Source organism: Gopherus evgoodei, chromosome 1 (genome assembly GCF_007399415.2).
Source record: "Gopherus evgoodei ecotype Sinaloan lineage chromosome 1, rGopEvg1_v1.p, whole genome shotgun sequence".
In the NCBI taxonomy this organism is placed as follows: Eukaryota; Metazoa; Chordata; order Testudines; family Testudinidae; genus Gopherus; species Gopherus evgoodei.
The window spans coordinates 33,437,970-33,457,940 of NC_044322.1; the positions used below are offsets into that span (position 1 = coordinate 33,437,970).

Below are 19,971 nucleotides of genomic sequence, written 5' to 3' on the forward strand. Positions count from 1 at the left end.
CCTCTGTTTTCTTCCTTTAACAAATATTCGTTATAGATACCATCTTTACAAGTAATTTCACAGGTTCTCTAGTTATAAATAAAGGCCTTTTTCTATGAATGTTTTCCTGCTTATAAAAACAGGAAAAGAATGGTGGTATTGTGAAAATCCACTATACTGGACTCGTCTGGATTTCCCAGTGCATCCTGTGTTCTATTGTTTACCTTCTAACCTGTTAGTTTTTCAGGGCATGGACTGTCTTTATTTTTGTTTATCTTAAACATTGTCAGGACTAATATTCATTAATGATTTAGTAGTATTTATTATTTGTTTTTCGGTAGCTCCCACAATGTGCTAGGTGCTGTACAAACACAAAAAAAGGATACAGTACTTTCCCCAAAGAGCTTATACTCTAACAAGATAAAACAGCCATAGCTGAAGAATACATCTGAAAGGCATGCAGTATAGTAAAAATATGGGCCATATAAAACACACCATCCTGCAGCTTGTGCTGCTGCAGCCATTTTCTATTTTTTGCATGCTAACTTGATGAGAGCTAGTGAGAGTATGTCTGCTCAAGCTGGAAATCATACCCACAGCTCCACGTATAGATATACCCTTATTCTGTCATGCAGCATGTACATGTAGATACATGATTAAGATTCCAATTGCCAGCTTTTTTTATCAGCCTTATCACATACTAGAATTTAGCAAATTAAATTGAAACAAGTATTCAAGAACATGTACATTGGAATTGTCGTGCCTCTCAGATGTTCCTCTCACAAAGCTGGGTTTGCTTTAAATCAGCTGTTTTGCATAACTTCTTATAAAAGTTACAAATCCTTTTATAATCCCTACCTTCCATTTTTTTGCTTTTCAAGATGTTTGTTCTGCACATGAGCAGGAAGGGTTTCATGAACTATTTTTGTTTTCTGGACCATATATTGTGAACTACTGACTTCAATTGTTTTATAGTCCTGGGATTTATAAAACAACCTCTTTCACATCTCAGATTTCATTAATATTTGGTCAGAAGTAATAGCTCTTTTTTCCTTTTCCTTTCTTAATGTCTGTGATTTCAGATCTGTTAGTAACAAGCAACTGAATGACGTTTATCTGAAGTGGCAGAGACAGTCCCAGCTTCTTAAGGACAGTGACTTTGGTTTCCAGGAGCCTATCATGGCCCTACGCACTGTAATTCTGGAGATCCTTCTTGAGAAGGAAAGTGAGAATTCCAAAAGAGAATGCATTAAAGACATTCTCACCAAACATCTAGTGGATCTGTCCAAATTGGCACGAACTGCCAAAAACACCCAGGTAACTAGTTCCAGCAAGAATCAGTTTGAAAAACACTGGCTTCTCCAGTTAATGAGGAACTTTTTCACTATAATGCTGAAGACCAACTCTGCTAAAATTTGTGTACCCCATCTAAGTTTATTCATTGAATTGTTTGTCTAGAGTCAGCCTACATAATATTTTATGAATGCTGCAAGCATATCGTCACATTTTTGTTCATAATTACATGCCTTTTCATGCAGTATATGTTATAAAACTGGAATTTTTACCTGTAAATGATGTTTCTACAACTTTGTAACTCCAGTTTGGTACACTAGGTAGATGTAAAACCTCATCATCATGCCATAGAGTCTCCCAGCATTCCAGAGTAGACTTGCAGAAAAGAATTCCTCAACATTAGCATCTTGGTGTCGTGTTCCAATGTATATATACTTAAAGTGCCATTATTTATTGAAAAGTCAATCTCCATGAATTACCTGGTAGAATTCCCATTTTTTTATCCCAATGACTTTTAAATCAAGTATGTTCAATTTGCTTGTCCTAAAAACTCAATGTAGGATGTGAAAGGCAACCTGGGCTATTTCTGGCCACCGTTTGAGCACCAGTAATAAATTTTGTGCATATGGAGCTTGGTTAACAGCTCTGACCCAGAATTATGATGCTGCAATACTTTTTATATCTTCTTAACTTCCTTGAAATAAAACCAATCCTAGAAAATATTGACCCTGGAATGAGACATGGCATGTGAAATTATAAAGTTTAGAGTGTTTTAAATTTTTTCTAGAAGTTGGTCTAAGAATGTTTCTAAGCTTTTTGGCAAATAGTGGGTGAAATCCTGGCCCATTAAAGTCAAATGCAAAGTTTCTGTTGACTTCACTAGTGCCATGATTTCACTAAGGCCTAGCGTACACTACAGAGTCAGGTCAGTGTAAGGCAGTTTACGTCAACCTAGCTCTGCCAGTATCTATATTACAGTTGTGCTCGTGCCGAGGTAAGTCGCCCACTACCTCAACTTAATAACTCCACCTCTGAGAAATGCGTAATGATTAGATCGATGTAGTTAGGGCAACACACTTTGTAGACACTTTGTTAATTACATTGTCTGTTGGCTGTCAGCTCCATGTGGGGCTGACAGCTGGAGCCCTCCCCTTCCTCAGCACTGATAACCGAGCCCAGGGCTCATAGATAGAGTCCTTCCTCGCCCCAGGCAGGGGCAGCTCTACATTTTTTGCTGCCCCAAGCACAGCAGGCAGGCGGCTTTCAGCGGCGCGCTTGTGGGCAATCCACTGGTCATGCGGATTTGACATCATGCCTGCAAGAGGTCCGCCGGTGCCGCGCTATCCGCGTCCCCGCCGCCTAATTGCTGCCGAAGCTGCAGGACTGGCGGACCTCCCGCAGGCGCACCACTGAAAGCCGCCTGCCTGCCGCCTCACAATGACCAGCAGGTCATCCCCCCGTGGCTTGCTGCCCCAAGCACGCGCTTGCTGCGCTGGTGCCTGGAGCTGCCCCTGGCCCCAGGGCTGACATCCTGAGCTGTGAGCCCATCTCAGAGCTCAGTTTCACAGCAGGGAGCCTACTAACAGTGAAATTGACATTCTTGTCAGTTTAATGGCTGCTGCTATTTCACTTTTTGTCTCTAGCTCCAGCTGTCATCCCCAGGGTGAGAGGCTTCCGTTGTAAGCCCCAGCTGGCCAACAGGAGATGAAATGTGAGCCCTGCAGCTGTCAGTGCCCCACACTCCAGTTGTCACTGCTCCACAATGCCCCACTTCAGTTTGTGCAAGCGCTCCTGATGAGGATGTGCACTCCTGGCCGGAAGAGGGCAGTATGGACACCAAACAGCCAATTTAATTGCTATGATGGCTATAGATCGACCTAAGTTGTCAGCCAGTTTTGTAGTGTAGACAAGCCCTTAGCATCTCCTAAATGGCTTAAGAGATCCATCGCTATATGGCTGAGGAGTTTGGTAAGGGGCAGGGGGGTTGGGTAGTGGGTGGGGTCTTGGGTGTGATTAGGGACGGGGGTCTCTGGAGGGGGTGGTCAGGGAACAGGGGAAGTGGGGGCAAAGCAAGTTTGCTATAACGCGGTCTCGCCTATAACGTGGTGAGATGATTTTGTCTCCCGAGGATTACATTATATCGGGGTAGAGGTGTATCTGCAGACTACTAAGATTGTAAAACCACATTTTCTAGTCAAGTGATCAATTTCCATTAATTTGGTAATTAGTTATTTTGATATTTGCACATGTTTGCAAATTTTAGAGGGAAAGTTGAGGGAACTGTGTATATTTGGATAAAGTGAGTAGTGCTGAGGGATTATATGTTAGTCAGGAATGGGCTAGCTTACTTAACTGTTCTTTACTGGCACTCTAACATCTGGGTTTTTTAAATTGTGTAGAATGTTTGTAACAAAAAGATAATATTGTTTTGGGGTATTAGCTGGTCTCCATTAAAACACATTTTGAACCTCTTTTTTAACAGTTTTTTGGTTATGAATATAAACCAGATCACTGTCCTATATTGTATTATTACATCATGGTAACTGCAGTGTTAAATGTTAATACGTCATTTAATGTTTTGTGAAGCTCTGTTCAGTAATCTATACTTTGAAACTTTTTGGTTATCAGAATGATAGAGTAGCCTATGCCTGTGCTCTTACACGTAAAAAGACCTTGCCTCCTTCTCACCAAAACAGTTCTTGACACTAAGCAGGCAGAAGAGGGATATCTTAAAGAAATAAAGCAAAGTACTGATGGTGTCAGAGAGCATGTTATGAAATGTATGTTCGTTACTTAGACATATCATTGACAATTTAGTTTTTCTGTTTCAGCTTCCTGAAAGAGCCATGTTCCAGATCAAACAGTACAATCCAGCTATGTGTGTAGTCTCTGAGTGGCAACTGGAGGAAGCTCAGGTTTTCTGGGCTAAGAAAGAAGAAAGTCTAGCACTGAGTATTCTCAAGGAGATGATCAAGAAATTGGATACAAATTGGTTTCAGGTGTGTGTCAATAGCTAATCTTGACATCGGGCCTAATTAATTTAACGTATTTTATTTAGATGGGGAAAAGGGGTTTTATAGGCTGATCATCTTATATGGACAATTATTTTTGATTTGAAGTCTGATCTTTTTTCTAAATATGTGCTTCTCCAAAGGTTGAGAATGATCCGAGCCTAAGACTGATATACACAGAGTGTCTGAGGTTATGTGGAAACTGGTTAGCAGAAACATGTTTGGAAAACCCTACCGTTATCATGCAGAAATACTTAGAAAAGGTAGGGTGGTTCTTCAAAACATACAACTAAATAGATTCTTCTGTATATAATTCCTTGTAAAAATGTCAAAGTAAATTTTACAATGCAGCATTCATTTTTTTCATATTGACACTATTCATTTTCAGTATATTCTAAAATAGCATCTCAGACACAAAAGTTGTTTTTATTAATGATTTTGTAGACTCCGCATTGAAACTTAGATTTAATAGCTTGTTTGAAGGTACAATGATATGACTTTTGTACTCCTCCACTCAGTGTAGGTGTTACTCCCTTGATCTTGCCTTCACTATGGTCTCCACTCTCACTAATCTCTCATCCTGTATTCTCTCTGCAGCCGGCTCATTGCTCCCAATATTGCTTGCCACTCACTTCATTGCACCCGCTAATTTGTGTTTGTAGTTATCCCTTCTGACTTTTCTGATTCTCTCCAAATACCTTCACTACCATTTCAGTTTTACTTGTAACTCCAGCCTCTCTCCTATCTTGTGTTGTCATCTCCTTGTCTTGTGTTTGTTAGACTGTAAGCTCTTCATGGCAGAGAATCTTTCTTTATCTGTACTGCAAAGCACCATGTACAACTATGTTGTTATATAAGTAATACATAATAAGTGTTGGAGGACTTCCATTAGGTTCTGTAGTTAAAACTGGCATCAGCTGCAAGTGCTGAAAAATCCAAATCCTTTCTGAGGATTAAATTCACTTAAGAAAAAAAAATACTTGAACACAGTTGGTTTTATTTTGTATGTGCATCTGCCAGTATATACAAACATTAAATAATAATAATTGTTTAATCAAGCAGTATGAGAATAGACGTTAGCTATAGCTATTGTGCAAACATGATCATCAGTCTTATCATTTCTGTATTTGTAACTTTCCTCTTAGGCAGTGGAAATTGCTGGGAGCCACAGTGGAGACAGCAGTGACGAGCTAAAGAATGGAAAGATGAAGGCTTTCCTTTCTTTGGCTCGTTTCTCTGATATGCAGTACCAAAGAATTGAGAACTACATGAAATCCTCAGAGTTTGAAAACAAGCAAGCTTTGCTGAAAAAGGCCAAGGAGGAAATTGGCCTCCTAAAGGAGCGCAGGGTTCAGACAAACAGGTGGGTGTCCAGCCTGAGGGGAGATAACTATAGCTAAGTGGCATACAGCATCAGAGTGGAGAGAAAAGTGTAACTAGATTTGGGATTTGCACATGCTGTAGAGCTGATGGAATCTTAGAGTTCATCTGACTATTTTTCTTATAGCCTTAGTAGGAGGAAGGGAAAGTGAGAGAAAATTCTAAGCTTTAGTGGTTCTCTGTTTTCTGTAGGAGGTGGCTCAAGTCTTCGTGCTTCTTTCCGTTCCCAGAAATTCACTTTTACAGTGGTGTTTTCAGGTCCAGTCATTAGAAAAAATGGGACTAGATTTTCAGTGTGTTTTAATCACAGAACAAGGGTGCCCAGTGTACCTGAAAGAGGAGGACAGTGAGGGTATTTCATCTAAGGATTGCTTTATTTTCTTTGCTGGTACAAAAGCAAGTATAAACTGCTGGAAAATTGCTTAAAGTTGTAGGTGAGAGAACTCCAGCCTGCCTTCCCATCAGTGTTTTAACAGATGGTTAATGTCCATTCATAGATACACGATGAAGGTTCAGCGGGAGCTTGAACTTGATGAATGTGCAATTCGTGCACTGAGTGAGGATTGTAAACGTTTCTTATGCAAAGCGGTAGAGAACTATATTAGTTGCTTACTTAGTGGAGAAGAGCATGATATGTGGATCTTCCGCCTCTGCTCCCTCTGGCTTGAGAACTCTGGAGTTTTTGAAGTCAATGGAATGATGAAGGTAAGTTTCTGCTCTTACTTTTTTCTTATCCTTCTAATTCTACATGAAGATCAAATTCAGATTCCTCATTCTCACATGCTAGGACTTGCCACAGCTCTGCCAGTGTGTCCACCTCTAACCTCTCATTTGTATCTTAATCACTGTCTCCCGCACTGCACTCTTCCAAAACAGCTCACTTGTTTGCTTTCTCCATGTGCCTCCTTCCATAAGCTGCTCTACACACTTTCTCAAGGTGCCCATATGCCTGGAGTCTGGCACATGACCCTGTGCACCAGCCTTCTTCAGTCTTTCCTCAAAACTCACTTTTTGTACTACTCATTTAATCACCCTCCATCATTAACTGTGGTCCTCTTTTTTCTGTTTCTGTCCTCTACATTTTTAATAACAAAAGTTAGCAAAAGTGTCCATAACATTAAGCGTATCTCATGGTCTTTCACTGTTGTACCCTTGTCTTTCCCGTACCTTTTACCCTTCCCTTCTCATTCTTTGCTGTGTTATGCCTAATTTAGATTGTAAGCATCTACCATGATACCTGAAGGAAATTGCTGAAGTGGTAAGGGTTAAATACATTGCCAATAGTGATTGCTAATATCTAGCTTATTTCTTTTCTCTCTTATAATTTAAAAAAATCAGAATTACTTGGAACAATTGAATAAGTCTATATAATCATGTGTTCTTTTCACAGGCATCCTTGTCCTCCTTTCTTTCCTTCATATGTTTTTAATACACTCATGTTGTTTCTAGTTTTAAATTATACTATGACCTTTCCTGGTTGGGAACTGTCTTACAATCTGTTTGTATAGTACCCAGAACAGTGGGGCCTCAATCTTAATTGAGGCATCTAAGCACTGCTGTAATAAAATAACAATAATAGTACTTTTAATAATATTAATAAAAAGCCATCAGGCAATAACTCGATAAAGAGGTCTTTCATATAATCAGAGTCAGTCCCCACTCAGAGTTTTATAAACCAGTAAGGCTAATTTAAACTGAATTTGCTGCTTAATAGCAAAGCTGGCTGAGTATGATCCTAATAGTTCAAACCCATTCACAGTTGTGCTGCTGCATTCTGAACAAGCTGCAAGCAGTGGCACCCAGTGAGCGACTAATGAGGAAGTGGTGTGCAGCATGCTGCCATTTGGGCAGCCAATAAATATTTTTAAAATATATTTTAAATATCAGTATAAATCCACTGGTGCCTATCTATTGATTTGTGTTTGTCATCTCTTTTATGTGCATTGTTGCTTTATATCTGATTTCTTTTTCAACAGACAATTGCAGAAAAGATTCCATCATACAAGTTTTTGCCTCTGATGTACCAGCTGGCTGCTCGAATGGGAACCAAGATCATGGGCTGTCTAGGATTTCATGAAGTTTTAAATAATGTAATTAATACTAAATCATAAGTATTGTGATTAGATTAATGGTACAGAGATGCATCTATCTTAGTTTAAAACTCCTAAACAGAACATGCATCTCCTTAGCACAATTCTATCTTAACTGAGTCATTTAGCCTAAACTATTCCATTACAGAATGAGATGTAGCAAACTTGAAATGTAAAACTTGTTTTTTGTTCTGCCAGTTCTCTTCACTGATTTAGGAATCTTCTTAGAATAGTCAGACCATTGTATTAAGAACATACTTTATATAGTACGGACATCAAAATACAGACTTAGCTATGCTGTTACTTTTTTTTTTCTGTAAAGGACCATGAAAGGTAAAAAGTGCAGTCCTTTCTATGTTGATTATAATATGAAAGAGTTGAATAGTGTTTTATTGCACATTGGCTTCTTAGTTTAAAATCCTAGTTTACTGCTCTGATTTGTAAGTCATTTTAATTTTTATTATATCTTTAATAACTGACTTGTTGTATTTTTTGACAGCTAATATCTAGAATTTCACTAGATCATCCACATCATACTTTGTTTATAGTATTGGCTTTGGCAAATGCCAACAAGGATGAACTCTTGGCAAAACCAGAGGCAACAAGAAGAAACAGACTAACAAAAAATGTACCGAAAGAAATCTCCCAGCTCGATATGGTACTCAAATCAAACTGAATTTTGTTTATGAATCACATAGTTCTGGGTTATGAATCACATTTAGAATCGTAATGTCAAAAAGTTAATTTACTTTAAAAGGATGTTATAGTGCAGTTTCATTTACTTGAATTTTTTGGTGGGATGAGGAAGAATGGGGAAAAATTAAATATTCATTTTTAAAATCAAAACTTGTAGTTACGGACATAGGGGACCTACCAGCCTTAACAGTTGTTATTCAAATCAGTCATTACAGTGGTTTCAGGAAAAAAAAATCCTCACATTTCCTGCAACCAGTGGTCCCTCAGTTCAGAGTATCATAAAGGATTTTTTTTTTAGATTTTTCACCCTGTGAGATATTGTAAAGACATTTTAGTTGCATCAAGGGCTTGAGTGGGTTTATAAGCGAGAAGTCGACAATGACCAAAGATTTTTCCGTTTTAATCTTAAGTGAGTGTTTAATGTAAATCTGTAAGATAAAAGTATTTTGGTTTCTGCAACATGGTTCTAATATCTTTATCTTAATTTCTTTCTCAGAAAAAAAGAGTAATGTTAATGCTATAAACCGTAATGACTTGTAACATTGTATCATGGCTTCTTTTTTAAGTTAGCTTTATTGATTGATTGATGATTATCATTGCTATGATTATGATGATTTTCCCAACCTTTCATTATTGGAGCCGCTCTTTGGCACTCCTTGGGCACTTTCATTGTTCCCTCACACTGTTGTCCACTCATAGTTTCTGGCTTCTCTCATTTTTCCTGTTCATTTCTTGTTGTCTTTTCGTGCGGAGGGAGGGGGCTTCCCTTATCTTTTTTCCATATTTATAGCTGGCTTCTCTCTTTGATAGTTCTGGTCCCTTTCCCCAACTCATCAGTAAGCTATATGTAGCTGTGGATTGGGGCTTCCATTGGTGTGCTCAGTTGAGCAAAGTGCCACAAAGTTGGGAGCAGAGAAGGGAAGCTTGGGCGGGCAAGCTGCTTGAGCCTGCAGCCTTGTACATGTGAGCTGCTCCCCCAGCCAACTACATTAGGGATAATAGCAGAAGCAGGAAAGGGGATGGTGGATGGATTTTCAAGAGCCACCAACCCCTTTATTTGCCCCATGTTTGCAGGAGGATGGAGGGTAGATCTGGTGTCCTGCAGCTTTCTCAGCCTCACTCCTCCACTTTGTTTGGACATATCCACCCCCACAAATAATTCACTGTCCTTTCCACCCCAGGTTGGAAAACACTGAATTAGCATTTATATGAATCCAGGTTTGTATTGCAGAGGGTATTCAGTTTTTACAGGATAGTTCAGTTCTACTTGATGGCAATATACTGTGCGTCTTTGAGCTGGCAAAGAGTAACTTGCAAAATGTGTTTGTGTGGGTTTTTTTGTTTGTGTTGTTTTGTTCTATAGGATCGAATGGAGGCTGCCAGCAACATAATTAACATCATAAAGAGTAGGAGACCTCAGATGGTTAGAGGTGTAGAGGCACTTTGTGATGCGTACATCACATTAGCAAATCTGGATGCCTCTTCATGGAAATCTCAAAGAAGTAAGTATTGGAAAAGAGGACTTGTTGGTCAGTAGTTAGGGAGGGTATTTAGAGCCACAATTACTAAGGGCTTGTCTACATCACAAAGTTGCAGCGCTGGTGAGGGGGTTACAGCGCTGCAACTTAGGAGGTGTACACATCTGCAGGGCATCACCAGCGCTGCAACTCCCTGTTTGCAGCACTGGCCGTACTCCCGTTTTGTCTCGGGTGTAGAGGATCAAGCGCTGGTGATCCAACGCTGGTAATCAAGTGTAGACACTTACCAGCGCTTTTCTTGACCTCCGTGGAATAAGCAGGTATCCCAACATACCTGAGGATACCTCTCTGGTAATCAAGCAGGTCTCCTTCCCCGCGGTTTGCTCCGGTGTTCTCCGAATCCACCCCCAAGCGGGTCTCCTTCCCTGCGGTTTGCAGGGGGGTTCGGGGAACGCGAGAGCAAACCGCGGGGAAGCAGGTCTCCTTCCGCGCGGTTTGCTCTCGCGTTCCCCGAACCCCCGTGCAAGTAGGTCTCCTTCCCCGCGGTGTGCTCTCGCGTTCCCCGAACCCCCGTGCAAGCAGGTCTCCTTCCCCGCGGTTTGCTCTCGCGTTCCCCGAACCCCCGAGCAAGCAGGTCTCCTTCCCCGCAGTTTGCACGGGGGTTCGGGGAACGCGAGAGCAAACCGCGGGGAAGGAGACCTGCTTGCACGGGGGTTCGGGGAACGCGAGAGCAAACCGGGGAAGGAGACCTGCTTCCCCGCAGTTTGCTCTCGCGTTCCCCGAACCCCCCTTGAAGCCGCCCAACAGCGCTGCAGTGTGGCCACATCTAACACCACTTGCAGCGCTGGTTGCTGTAAGTGTGGCCACTCTGCAGCGCTGGCCCTATACAGCTGTACTAATACAGCTGTAACAACCAGCGCTGCAAAATTGTAGATGTAGACATACCCTAAGCTTTATTTCCAGCTCTACCATTGCCTTATCTTGGGGCAGTCACTGAGTCTAGGCTTCAGTTTCCCCAGTTGTAAAATAGGCATGACACTGCACAGGGTGGGGATAGGTCAGTTAACTATTGTTTTATTTGAAATCCTTGGATGAAAGATGCTATTTAAATATTAAGTATTATTACCAAAATGCAGACCCGCTGCTGTACTGCTACTATGTCCTAATTATGTTAAATATAAGACCTACTCTGGTTTAGAAGTTATATGAAACAGCTTTCATTCTGAGGTTCAGCTGGAGTGGTTCTTGGATATGAGACCTCCAGAGAATTCCTAGTGCTACTGGACCCCCATCCCTTTTTACTGTCTGTAAGGGCGAGCAATGAGGGAGGGGGCAGAGAAGAAGGAGTGGAGGCCAGGGTGTTGTGGGGAGGGGTGGTGCAGAAGTGACGGCATGAGGGTGGGGTCTCGGGGAAGGGGCAGGGATTTAGGGGAAGGGGCAGGGTGGGCGTCGGGAGAAGGGGTGGGGCCTCAGGGGCAAGGCGGCATAAGCATGGGGGCTTGGGCAGAAGGGGCAGCACAAGGGTGACAGCTTGGGGGGAAGAGATGGCTTGTGGGGTGGGGCCACAGTTTGGCCACTACTTTTAGGGAGCGTCCATTGCTCTTGACTGTGAGAGAAGTGTTTTTATTACCTCAGTTTGGCTCCCTATATGAAAGGGCCCTAGGAGTGCTTATGGCAGTCGCTGCCCTTTCCCTCATTCAGATCTTGGATTTAGGACCCAGACTAAGCAACCTTTTGGGGGAAAACAAGGGTAGACTGATAAGTGTGAACTGCAGTTGTTGATTTAAAATAATGCATTGATTTTAACTGCAGAAGGCATAAGTATTCCTGCTGGCCAGCCTATTACTAAACTAAAGAACTTGGAGGATGTTGTTGTCCCCACCATGGAAATTAAGGTGAATAAAGTTGAGATATATTAACAACTTAATATCCATCCATTTCTTCTCAATGGAAGTCAGGGTGTGTGGTCTTTTGCTTTTTTTCCCTTCGCTTTAAATGCCCTCTTCCCCTACCTTTGTTGCATTTATGTATGTGCTTATGAGTACATGTTTACATATTTGGATATTTTTCAATAGATTTTGGTATATTTTTCTGATATTGTATATTCATCTCTTAATATAGATATTGTTTCATTAGGTTTTTATATGCTTATTTTTAGTGCTAGTATGATTAATAAACCACTTGAACTTGGAAACTACAGATCTCCTATAATAACAGTCTTTCATCATTTAAAGTCTGCTAATGAAGTTTGCAAAGCTTCGGATTTATATATTATGAAACATTTTTCCTCACTGTAATGAATATGATATTTTATAGTAATTTTTAATTATAAATTTCAGGTGGACCCTACAGGGAAATATGAAAATTTAGTGACAATAAGATCATTCAAGCCAGAGTTTCGCTTAGCAGGAGGCCTGAATCTGCCTAAAATAATAGATTGTATAGGATCAGATGGAAAAGAGAGGAGGCAGCTTGTCAAGGTGAGTTCTGTCTGCTTTAGTTGCCAGAGGGCAGTGTCCTGTTTCTACAAGTCATAGACATGAGGCCAAATTTTTAAATGTATTTAAGTGTTGCTTTGCTAAGTGTTTCAATGCCTAACTGACTTAGGAGCCTCACTCATTTTTGAAAGTGACATAAAGCTTTTAGGAGCCTAAGTCCCACTGACTTCAGCTGACTTCCCTATGCTGCCTTTTGAAAATGAGAGTTAGGCTCCTAGGTAAGTTAGGCACTGCAATGCCCAAATACCTTTAAAAATCAGGGCTATGGAGAAAGTTGTGATCTGAGTACAGGAATGGAAGCCTGAAGCTCTTGAGTTCTCATCCCAGCTCTCTAGCAGACTCCTCTTAGGTGCTTGGGTGCATCACTTAAGATCTCTGTCCGTTTCCCCACTACAGGTTGTTTTGAGTATGTTTGTTTATACAAGTGTTTTGAAAAGGAAATCACTAAGTATCTCTATAATATACTAATTTGTATACCTCTGTCCTCTTACAATGTGCACATGTACTATTGCCCACTACTGGGTAGGATATGAGACTTGCCGAAGTGTGTGATTATTTATGTTCTTTCCAGAGGCTCGAGTGTGTGTTGAAATAAAGCACTGTACTTTTACACTGCTAACCAAAGATGTGCTCAAAAGTTCATGCTTGTTGGTATAGAATCGTGGGTAGAAACTCTTTATTCTAAGTGTTTAGTTTTGTTTTTCATAGAAATAAAAGGACTAGTGTTTGGAGAGATTTTAAAAGCAGAGACTTTTAAATTTCAGACATATGTACAAGGTTCTAGAAAAGCTACTTTAGAATGGATTTAACTCCCTTTATGCATTCCCAAGTGGTTATAAAAATAGTGACTGCATTAGTTCAACCAGCTTCATTCTAGCCCACCTGATTGCACAGTGATATAGAACTAATCTTGGGAAATGTGGGCTTTACAGATCTCTGGCAGTGGTAACTAGGACTATGTTGCAATTGTGATACACTGACATCTCTGGAAAAGCTGCGATCTGCAATCCTTATGACTAATTATGGAATAGGGTGTAGCGTTGAATGAAATGACATCTTTAAAAGCATGCTAACATAAGTAAGTTACATAGGTTTTTGGAAACCGTAAAAATCAAAAAATGTTTTCAGTGCAAAGAAGGAATAAAAACTGATAAACTGTATTTTCAAGCTTCTGAAGTGTACTGCAAAACAAGTATTAATTATATTTGCATAGCTTGACTTGGGTGAATAGGAGAACATTTAATTTTTATGTTTTGTGGAGGCTGTTGCTCTTCTAAGAGCACGTTTATAACAATAAAGAGGAAAGTTGGATGTTAGAAGAATTGTCCTTTAATTGCTTTTTGTATTTCTTTTAAAGGGCCGAGATGACCTGAGACAGGATGCTGTCATGCAGCAGGTTTTCCAGATGTGCAATACACTGCTCCAGCAGAACACTGAAACTAGAAAAAGAAAACTCACCATCCGAAGATATAAGGTAACCTCCAGTTGCTGCTGCAGCAGAGTTGTGATAAATGGCACTTGTGTAATGTGATAATTTTACTCTCTTCTTTTATCTCAATAACACACAAGCTAGTTAAAAGTACGGTATGTTGTCAAGAAATTAACTATTTCCTCAGGTGGGGCAGAGTTCAGATAAAGCAAAGGTTACCATTTAATTTTCTCCAGTCTGTAAAGTCCACGGAAAAATTATCTGGTGCCCTGATGTCTATTTAAATACCCTTGGAAGCTTTCTTTTTAGAGACTTGAAACAGTAAAACAAGAAAGCCGTATACTGCCACTCAGTTATAAACTGCTGACCATTAAGTTTCAGCACACGAGATCATTTAAGATTTCTCTTTAATTTCAGTCTTGTAGGATCCCTTACAAGTTCAGCTGAGTCCAGAAGCCCAATCCAAAGTCTGCAAATGCAGGATCTGAATGTCAGAACTGTATTTGATGAGACAAAGAATTAATTTAATAATTCTGGATATAGAAAATTAGTTTAGACATAAGATTTTTCCCCTTTTTCTTCCCTCTAATGTGTATGGTGTGTGCAAACATATTGTGAAAAGAATTAAGGTGAACTCCTAATAAATAGTTTTAAAATGAAGGTTGAATGAGCTTTGTCTTTGACAAATTGAAACTGTGTGTTTCAGTCTGTGAAGTGATTTATCGTAATTAATTATGTATCCTATAATACTTTAAAGAACTCATAGGTGGATTTCATTATGTCTTGCTTAAATAGTCTTCAGTCAAACTTGGTATATTTTGTAAACATGCAAAATGAAGGAGGACAGGGAGGAAGGAAAAGTGTTCATAGGGTTTTTAAATGTATATAATAGAAATTATCATGAAAACAAACTCCCTCTTTACAATCAGATTTCAAGTCTTTCATAATCCATCAGCAATAAACAACAAGGATAAGATGACAGAAGATGTACAAAAAACAAAGGAGTAGGAAGGAATCAAAACTAAACGAGATGACCACCACTCAATAGCCAGAGGATTGTTTAGTCTCTGTACCAATTCAGTCTGCTAAGGCAACCAACAAGGAGGGGGCAGTTAGAGCCATTGTGATGTGGACATCTGTTCACTAGTCCCTGGCAATAGACAAAATTTGTGAGATTTGATAATGGTTTAAAAACTGACTGATAGGACAGAAGGTACCATTGTGATCAATTCAATCTCTTCAATTTTGCTTATGCTCATTGCAATTGTTACATGGTAACTTATTCCACACAATTGCTTGTAATAATCCTACAACGTTTGTGTTGAACTATTAGTAATCATTGCATCATTTTACTACCTGACCAAACATGGAAACTCAGCAGGATAATTATGTTGTATTGAAGTATTAGTAATAGCTGTAAATGGTTCCCTAGCAATTTCTTTTGCTAAAATGAGGTCTTCCAGTTCTGCTTAGAACAAGCTGTATAAAAACAAGTGTGACACTGTATGGAATCTTTAGGATATTATGAATACCAATATTGTAAAATTACAATGAGTTATGTTAGATATGTCATGTAAGATATCTGCAAAAATTTTATAATTTGCCAGATGTGATCATCTTGTTCATATGTTTGTATCACCCATGTATTATGAGTTACAGATACGAAGGTATGTCTGTATTTCAAACTTTTGCTATGCTTCTGGGTGACACCCTCAGACATTTTGGCATCAGCACTGCCTAGCCTGCATGATGGCCCATTAAGGACCATCAGCTATATAACTGACCACTTGAGAGAAGTTAAGGGATTTAGCAAGGTATGCAGGGGCCAGAAAAGGACAGAAGAGGCTTCCAAGCCATGTGCTGGGCAGCTTGTGTTTGAAACAAAGGAAGCATAAGCCGCATGGCAAAAGACTATAAAAGGCAGCTGCATCCTCTCTATTTTGTCTTCACTCCTCCTTTTTACTTCTTTTTATGTATGTGACTGTTTTACCATTTAACATCTCGCTTCTTGTTCTTTCTTTTTTCTTTATTATAAACCTTTAGTTTTAGGCACTAAAGGATTGGCTGGTAATGTGGTATTTTGAGTAAGATCCAAACCTATACTGACCTGGTAATGTGGCTGACCCTTTGGGGTCGGAAGAACATTTTGTATATATGAATAGACGTTCTCACTGTACTGGCCCTAGGTGCTGACTGGGAGTCAGAGAATTGGGATGCAATAAAGGGGACTGTGATTTTTTTATTTTATTTTATTTTTTTTTTTTGCTTCTTGATAACCAATGTGGGGAATCAGAAGCATCGTTTGTGACTGGTTGAGGAGTTTAACTTCAGTGTTACCCCACCAGTCTTGGGAGTATCGGCTCTCCCTTTTGTAGCCTGCCCTGACTTTGGCATTTCCAGTGAGGGCTGCCCCAGATACACTGGGTCATAACAAGGTATGTTGAACTCAATTGTACAGTCTATTCTAATACATATGCCTTTTTAAGAGATACATGTTAGGTTTGTGGTGTCGGTATTCTTTTCCCAGGTGATTCCCCTTTCTCAGAGAAGTGGTGTCCTGGAATGGTGCTCAGGGACAGCTCCCATTGGTGAATTCCTTGTGAATCTTGAAGAGGGAGCTCACAGGAGATACAGGCCAAAAGACTACAGCAGTACTTACTGTCATAAGACAATGATGGTGAGTCACAATAGCAAAAAATCTTGCTCATTTAGTGTCATGCAGAGATTCTTTAGAGTTTTGATCTTTTAAAAAAAAAAAGTACTGTGTTAATGAATACATTTCTGTTATAAACCCAATATTAAAAACTGAGAATATAGGCAGTGAAATAGAACTAGTTAACTAGATCTCTAGGTTTATATGACAATAACCTGAGATTAACTACTAAAAGTCTAAATTATAAAGTAAAAACTCAGCATGTGAAGGAACAAACTATAGTTGGATCTCCAATAGTATGATATAATAATCCCTTCCATTATCAAAGCTCAGTTGAAGTTCAGAGTAGACCTTTTGTGGAAGCCCAACAGGGTATGCCATATTTTGCAGAATTAATTTACATTTGTCAGTGTTTTTCATCATAATGAGAGAACACAGTAATTTATGAAAACTAGAAAATAATTTAATTATTAACATGACTACAGAGAAGTTTTATCACAGCTACAAGATTGTGTATCTTTGTGAGAGAGAGCATTTGATATGGGAGTAGAGCATTGTGTATTTCTTTCCGAAGAATGGCGTAGGCTCCATCCAAACTAGTTAATGGATGAAAAGTGTCTAATTTATTTGTGGTTTGTTTAAAGGATGCACAAAAACAGCATTCTGAAGAGAAATACAACATCTTTATGGACATTTGCAAGAATTTTCAACCTGTGTTTCGCTATTTCTGCATGGAAAAATTCCTGGACCCAGCTGTTTGGTTTGAGAAACGATTGGCATATACTCGCAGTGTGGCTACATCATCAATCGGTATGTAAAGCAACTGCTGTCATTGTTTTCAAGATAATATATTTTCAAATCTAATGTTGGTAATAACTAGTATAACTATAAACAAGGAGATTAGAACATTATACGGTAACAGCAATTAAGCTAAGACATATTGAATGGGAAATAAAAAATAACAAAAACAGGTTGTTGGGTTTTTTAAAATAATGTCTTCCAGCACCCACTTAATTGAAACACTGATTCCATGTGTCTCACTAGAAAGACAGTATCAAACATTGCTCTTTTGCTTTTTATAAGGTTATGTCCTAGAAGATTTAAAATATATTTCCAGTCAAACACTGATTTCCACCGCCTCCCTCCCCCAAGAACTGAATTAAAGGAAGGCTCCATTTTTACTTTCTTTGTGCACCAGCATCGTTAGTGGTATTTACAGTAATATACTCAATTTGGAGGGAAAAAATTATCTTAACGGCTGCTGCAGTTAATAAGGAAATGCAAAAAGTGGGTTTTTAATAAGGTAAAATTGATATTTTTTTCTTAACTGCTGGATAATTGAGTTCTGGAGTTAAAATAAATATTTAGGTTCTGGAAGACATCCGATAGCAGAATGAGTGTTAAAGTAGGCTCTATCTTAGGTCTAAACAACATGGCAAGAATCCCTATTTAACATTAGATGAACATACTTAGCATATTGCATGTATGCTTTCTCCTAGGGTAAATTCCTGTGCAGTGGGCCTGCACACAGCCCAAAGACGTGTTTAAGACCTCAACATGCAGCTTAAGTGGTGTGCATAGCCCTATACAGAACCATAGTCTTTCATACTTTTTCACACACAAGAGTTTATTTCCATACTTGGAATTCAATGTTATATACAGTACAGTAGAATCTATTCATTGACATATGACCAGGAGACTTATTTGTGAATGACTGAATTTAGCAAATTGGTGGGTTTGTTGGCAGCTAATAAGGAAAAGATCATGCATTACAAAATGCAGTGTTGTACATTTACTTTGACAATTGTAGTTATTTATTATATGCCAGAATGAACTTATGAAATAGTCTGTATTGTAAAGATACGAAACCTTGCTACTAGTCACTCACTACAGCATCTCGTAGCAAATCCTTTTGCTGAAAAGTGAGGAGATTGCTGCTTTTGTAGGTATTTATAAAATTTATAGATTAGCAAAATCCAGATGTGAGAATTCTACTGCATATTAAATATTTTTGACTTGTTCTTTATTTTACTGTTAATCTACTTTCTTTCTTGGGCCAGTTTTTTGAAGTCATAGGGCTAAATTGTCTGCTGATGCAAATGGGAAGAACTCCTCTGAAATAGACTTGTGCACATTTACATCAGCAGAAACTTTCACCTATTTTATCTAATTTATCTCATTGGCTGCAAACTTCTTGCATGACATTTGGTATTCTCTACTGGTGCTACATGTATACATACAGAACTGTGTGCATTATTTTTCTCTTCTTTTTAACCTGTATACATAAATCAAGCTTATTCTATGAATAAGTTCTATTAGATTTTTTAATGTTTTTACAAAGGTGAATGTGTAAGGCGTAATCATGTACACTAAAATTTAAAGTACTTTTACAAATCATGATTACATACAAATAGTTTCATTTTGAGATAATCTCTTTTCAGTTGGTTACATACTTGGTCTTGGAGATAGACACGTACAGAATATCCTGATAGATGAGCAAACTGCAGAATTGGTGCACATAGATTTAGGTAAGAGGAAAAGTAAAAAAAAAAAAAAAAAAAAGCTTTCAATTGTCTTTTCCTAAACATTTTTGTAATATTTCACTATATCTTTTACTTCAGGGGTTGCTTTTGAGCAGGGCAAAATCCTTCCCACACCAGAGACTGTTCCCTTTAGGTTAACCAGAGACATTGTGGATGGGATGGGCATCACTGGCGTGGAGGGAGTCTTTAGAAGGTAAGCGATGCTTCTTAGGTGTAAGAGGGCAGCTGAAGGTCTCATAAATTATGATTGTTTATATTATGTAATATAGTGCAGAGAGAACACTTAACTTCCTATGGAGAGTAACCAAATCTGAATTAGTACCATGTACCAATCAATTATGGAATCTTTAATATTATCTTTCAGTTTTCAAAGGGACGCTATTAAGGGCCCAAAAGCAAGCTATTCTGATGGTTAGGAAAGATAGAAAATGTGGCAAAAGACCACGTTGGCTTAACCACGAGATCTTGCGTGACCTACAAAATAAAAAGGCATCATATAAAAAATGGAAACTAGGTCAGATTACAAAGGATGAATATAGGCAAATAACACAGGAATGCAGAGGCAAGATTAGAAAGGCAAAGGCACAAAATGAGCTCAAACTAGCTATGGGAATAAAGGGAAACAAGAAGACTTTTTATCAATACATTAGAAGCAAGAGGAAGACCAAGGACAGGGTAGGCCCACTGCTCAGTGAGGAGGGGGAAACAGTAACGGGAGACTTGGAAATGGCAGAGATGCTTAATGACTTCTTTGTTTCGGTCTTCATTGAGAAGTCTGAAGGAATGTCCAATATAGTGAATGCTTATGGGAAGAGAGGGTAGGTTTAGAAGGATAAAATAAAAAAAGAGCAAGTAAAAAATCACTTTAAAAAGTTAGATGCCTGCAAGTCACCAGGGCCTGATGAAATGCATCTTAGAATA

The 19,971-nt window shown here is 39.0% G+C and overlaps 1 protein-coding gene across 5 annotated transcripts in view; it reads left to right on the forward strand.

The window, feature by feature from the left end:
- The window catches only part of ATM (ATM serine/threonine kinase), a 112,657-nt gene that overhangs the window by 84,597 nt on the left and 8,089 nt on the right, over nt 1–19,971 (forward strand). For all 5 annotated transcript variants that reach the window (XM_030561035.1, XM_030561050.1, XM_030561069.1 and 2 more), the window contains 15 exons: nt 1,062–1,296; nt 4,104–4,271; nt 4,427–4,546; nt 5,429–5,646; nt 6,161–6,368; nt 7,640–7,753; nt 8,253–8,411; nt 9,813–9,951; nt 11,740–11,822; nt 12,267–12,407; nt 13,783–13,899; nt 16,382–16,531; nt 17,152–17,317; nt 18,949–19,035; nt 19,129–19,243. In XM_030561035.1, the coding sequence (XP_030416895.1) occupies nt 1,062–1,296; nt 4,104–4,271; nt 4,427–4,546; nt 5,429–5,646; nt 6,161–6,368; nt 7,640–7,753; nt 8,253–8,411; nt 9,813–9,951; nt 11,740–11,822; nt 12,267–12,407; nt 13,783–13,899; nt 16,382–16,531; nt 17,152–17,317; nt 18,949–19,035; nt 19,129–19,243 (2,220 nt within the window). The remainder of the gene's footprint in view (nt 1–1,061; nt 1,297–4,103; nt 4,272–4,426; nt 4,547–5,428; nt 5,647–6,160; nt 6,369–7,639; nt 7,754–8,252; nt 8,412–9,812; nt 9,952–11,739; nt 11,823–12,266; nt 12,408–13,782; nt 13,900–16,381; nt 16,532–17,151; nt 17,318–18,948; nt 19,036–19,128; nt 19,244–19,971) is intronic.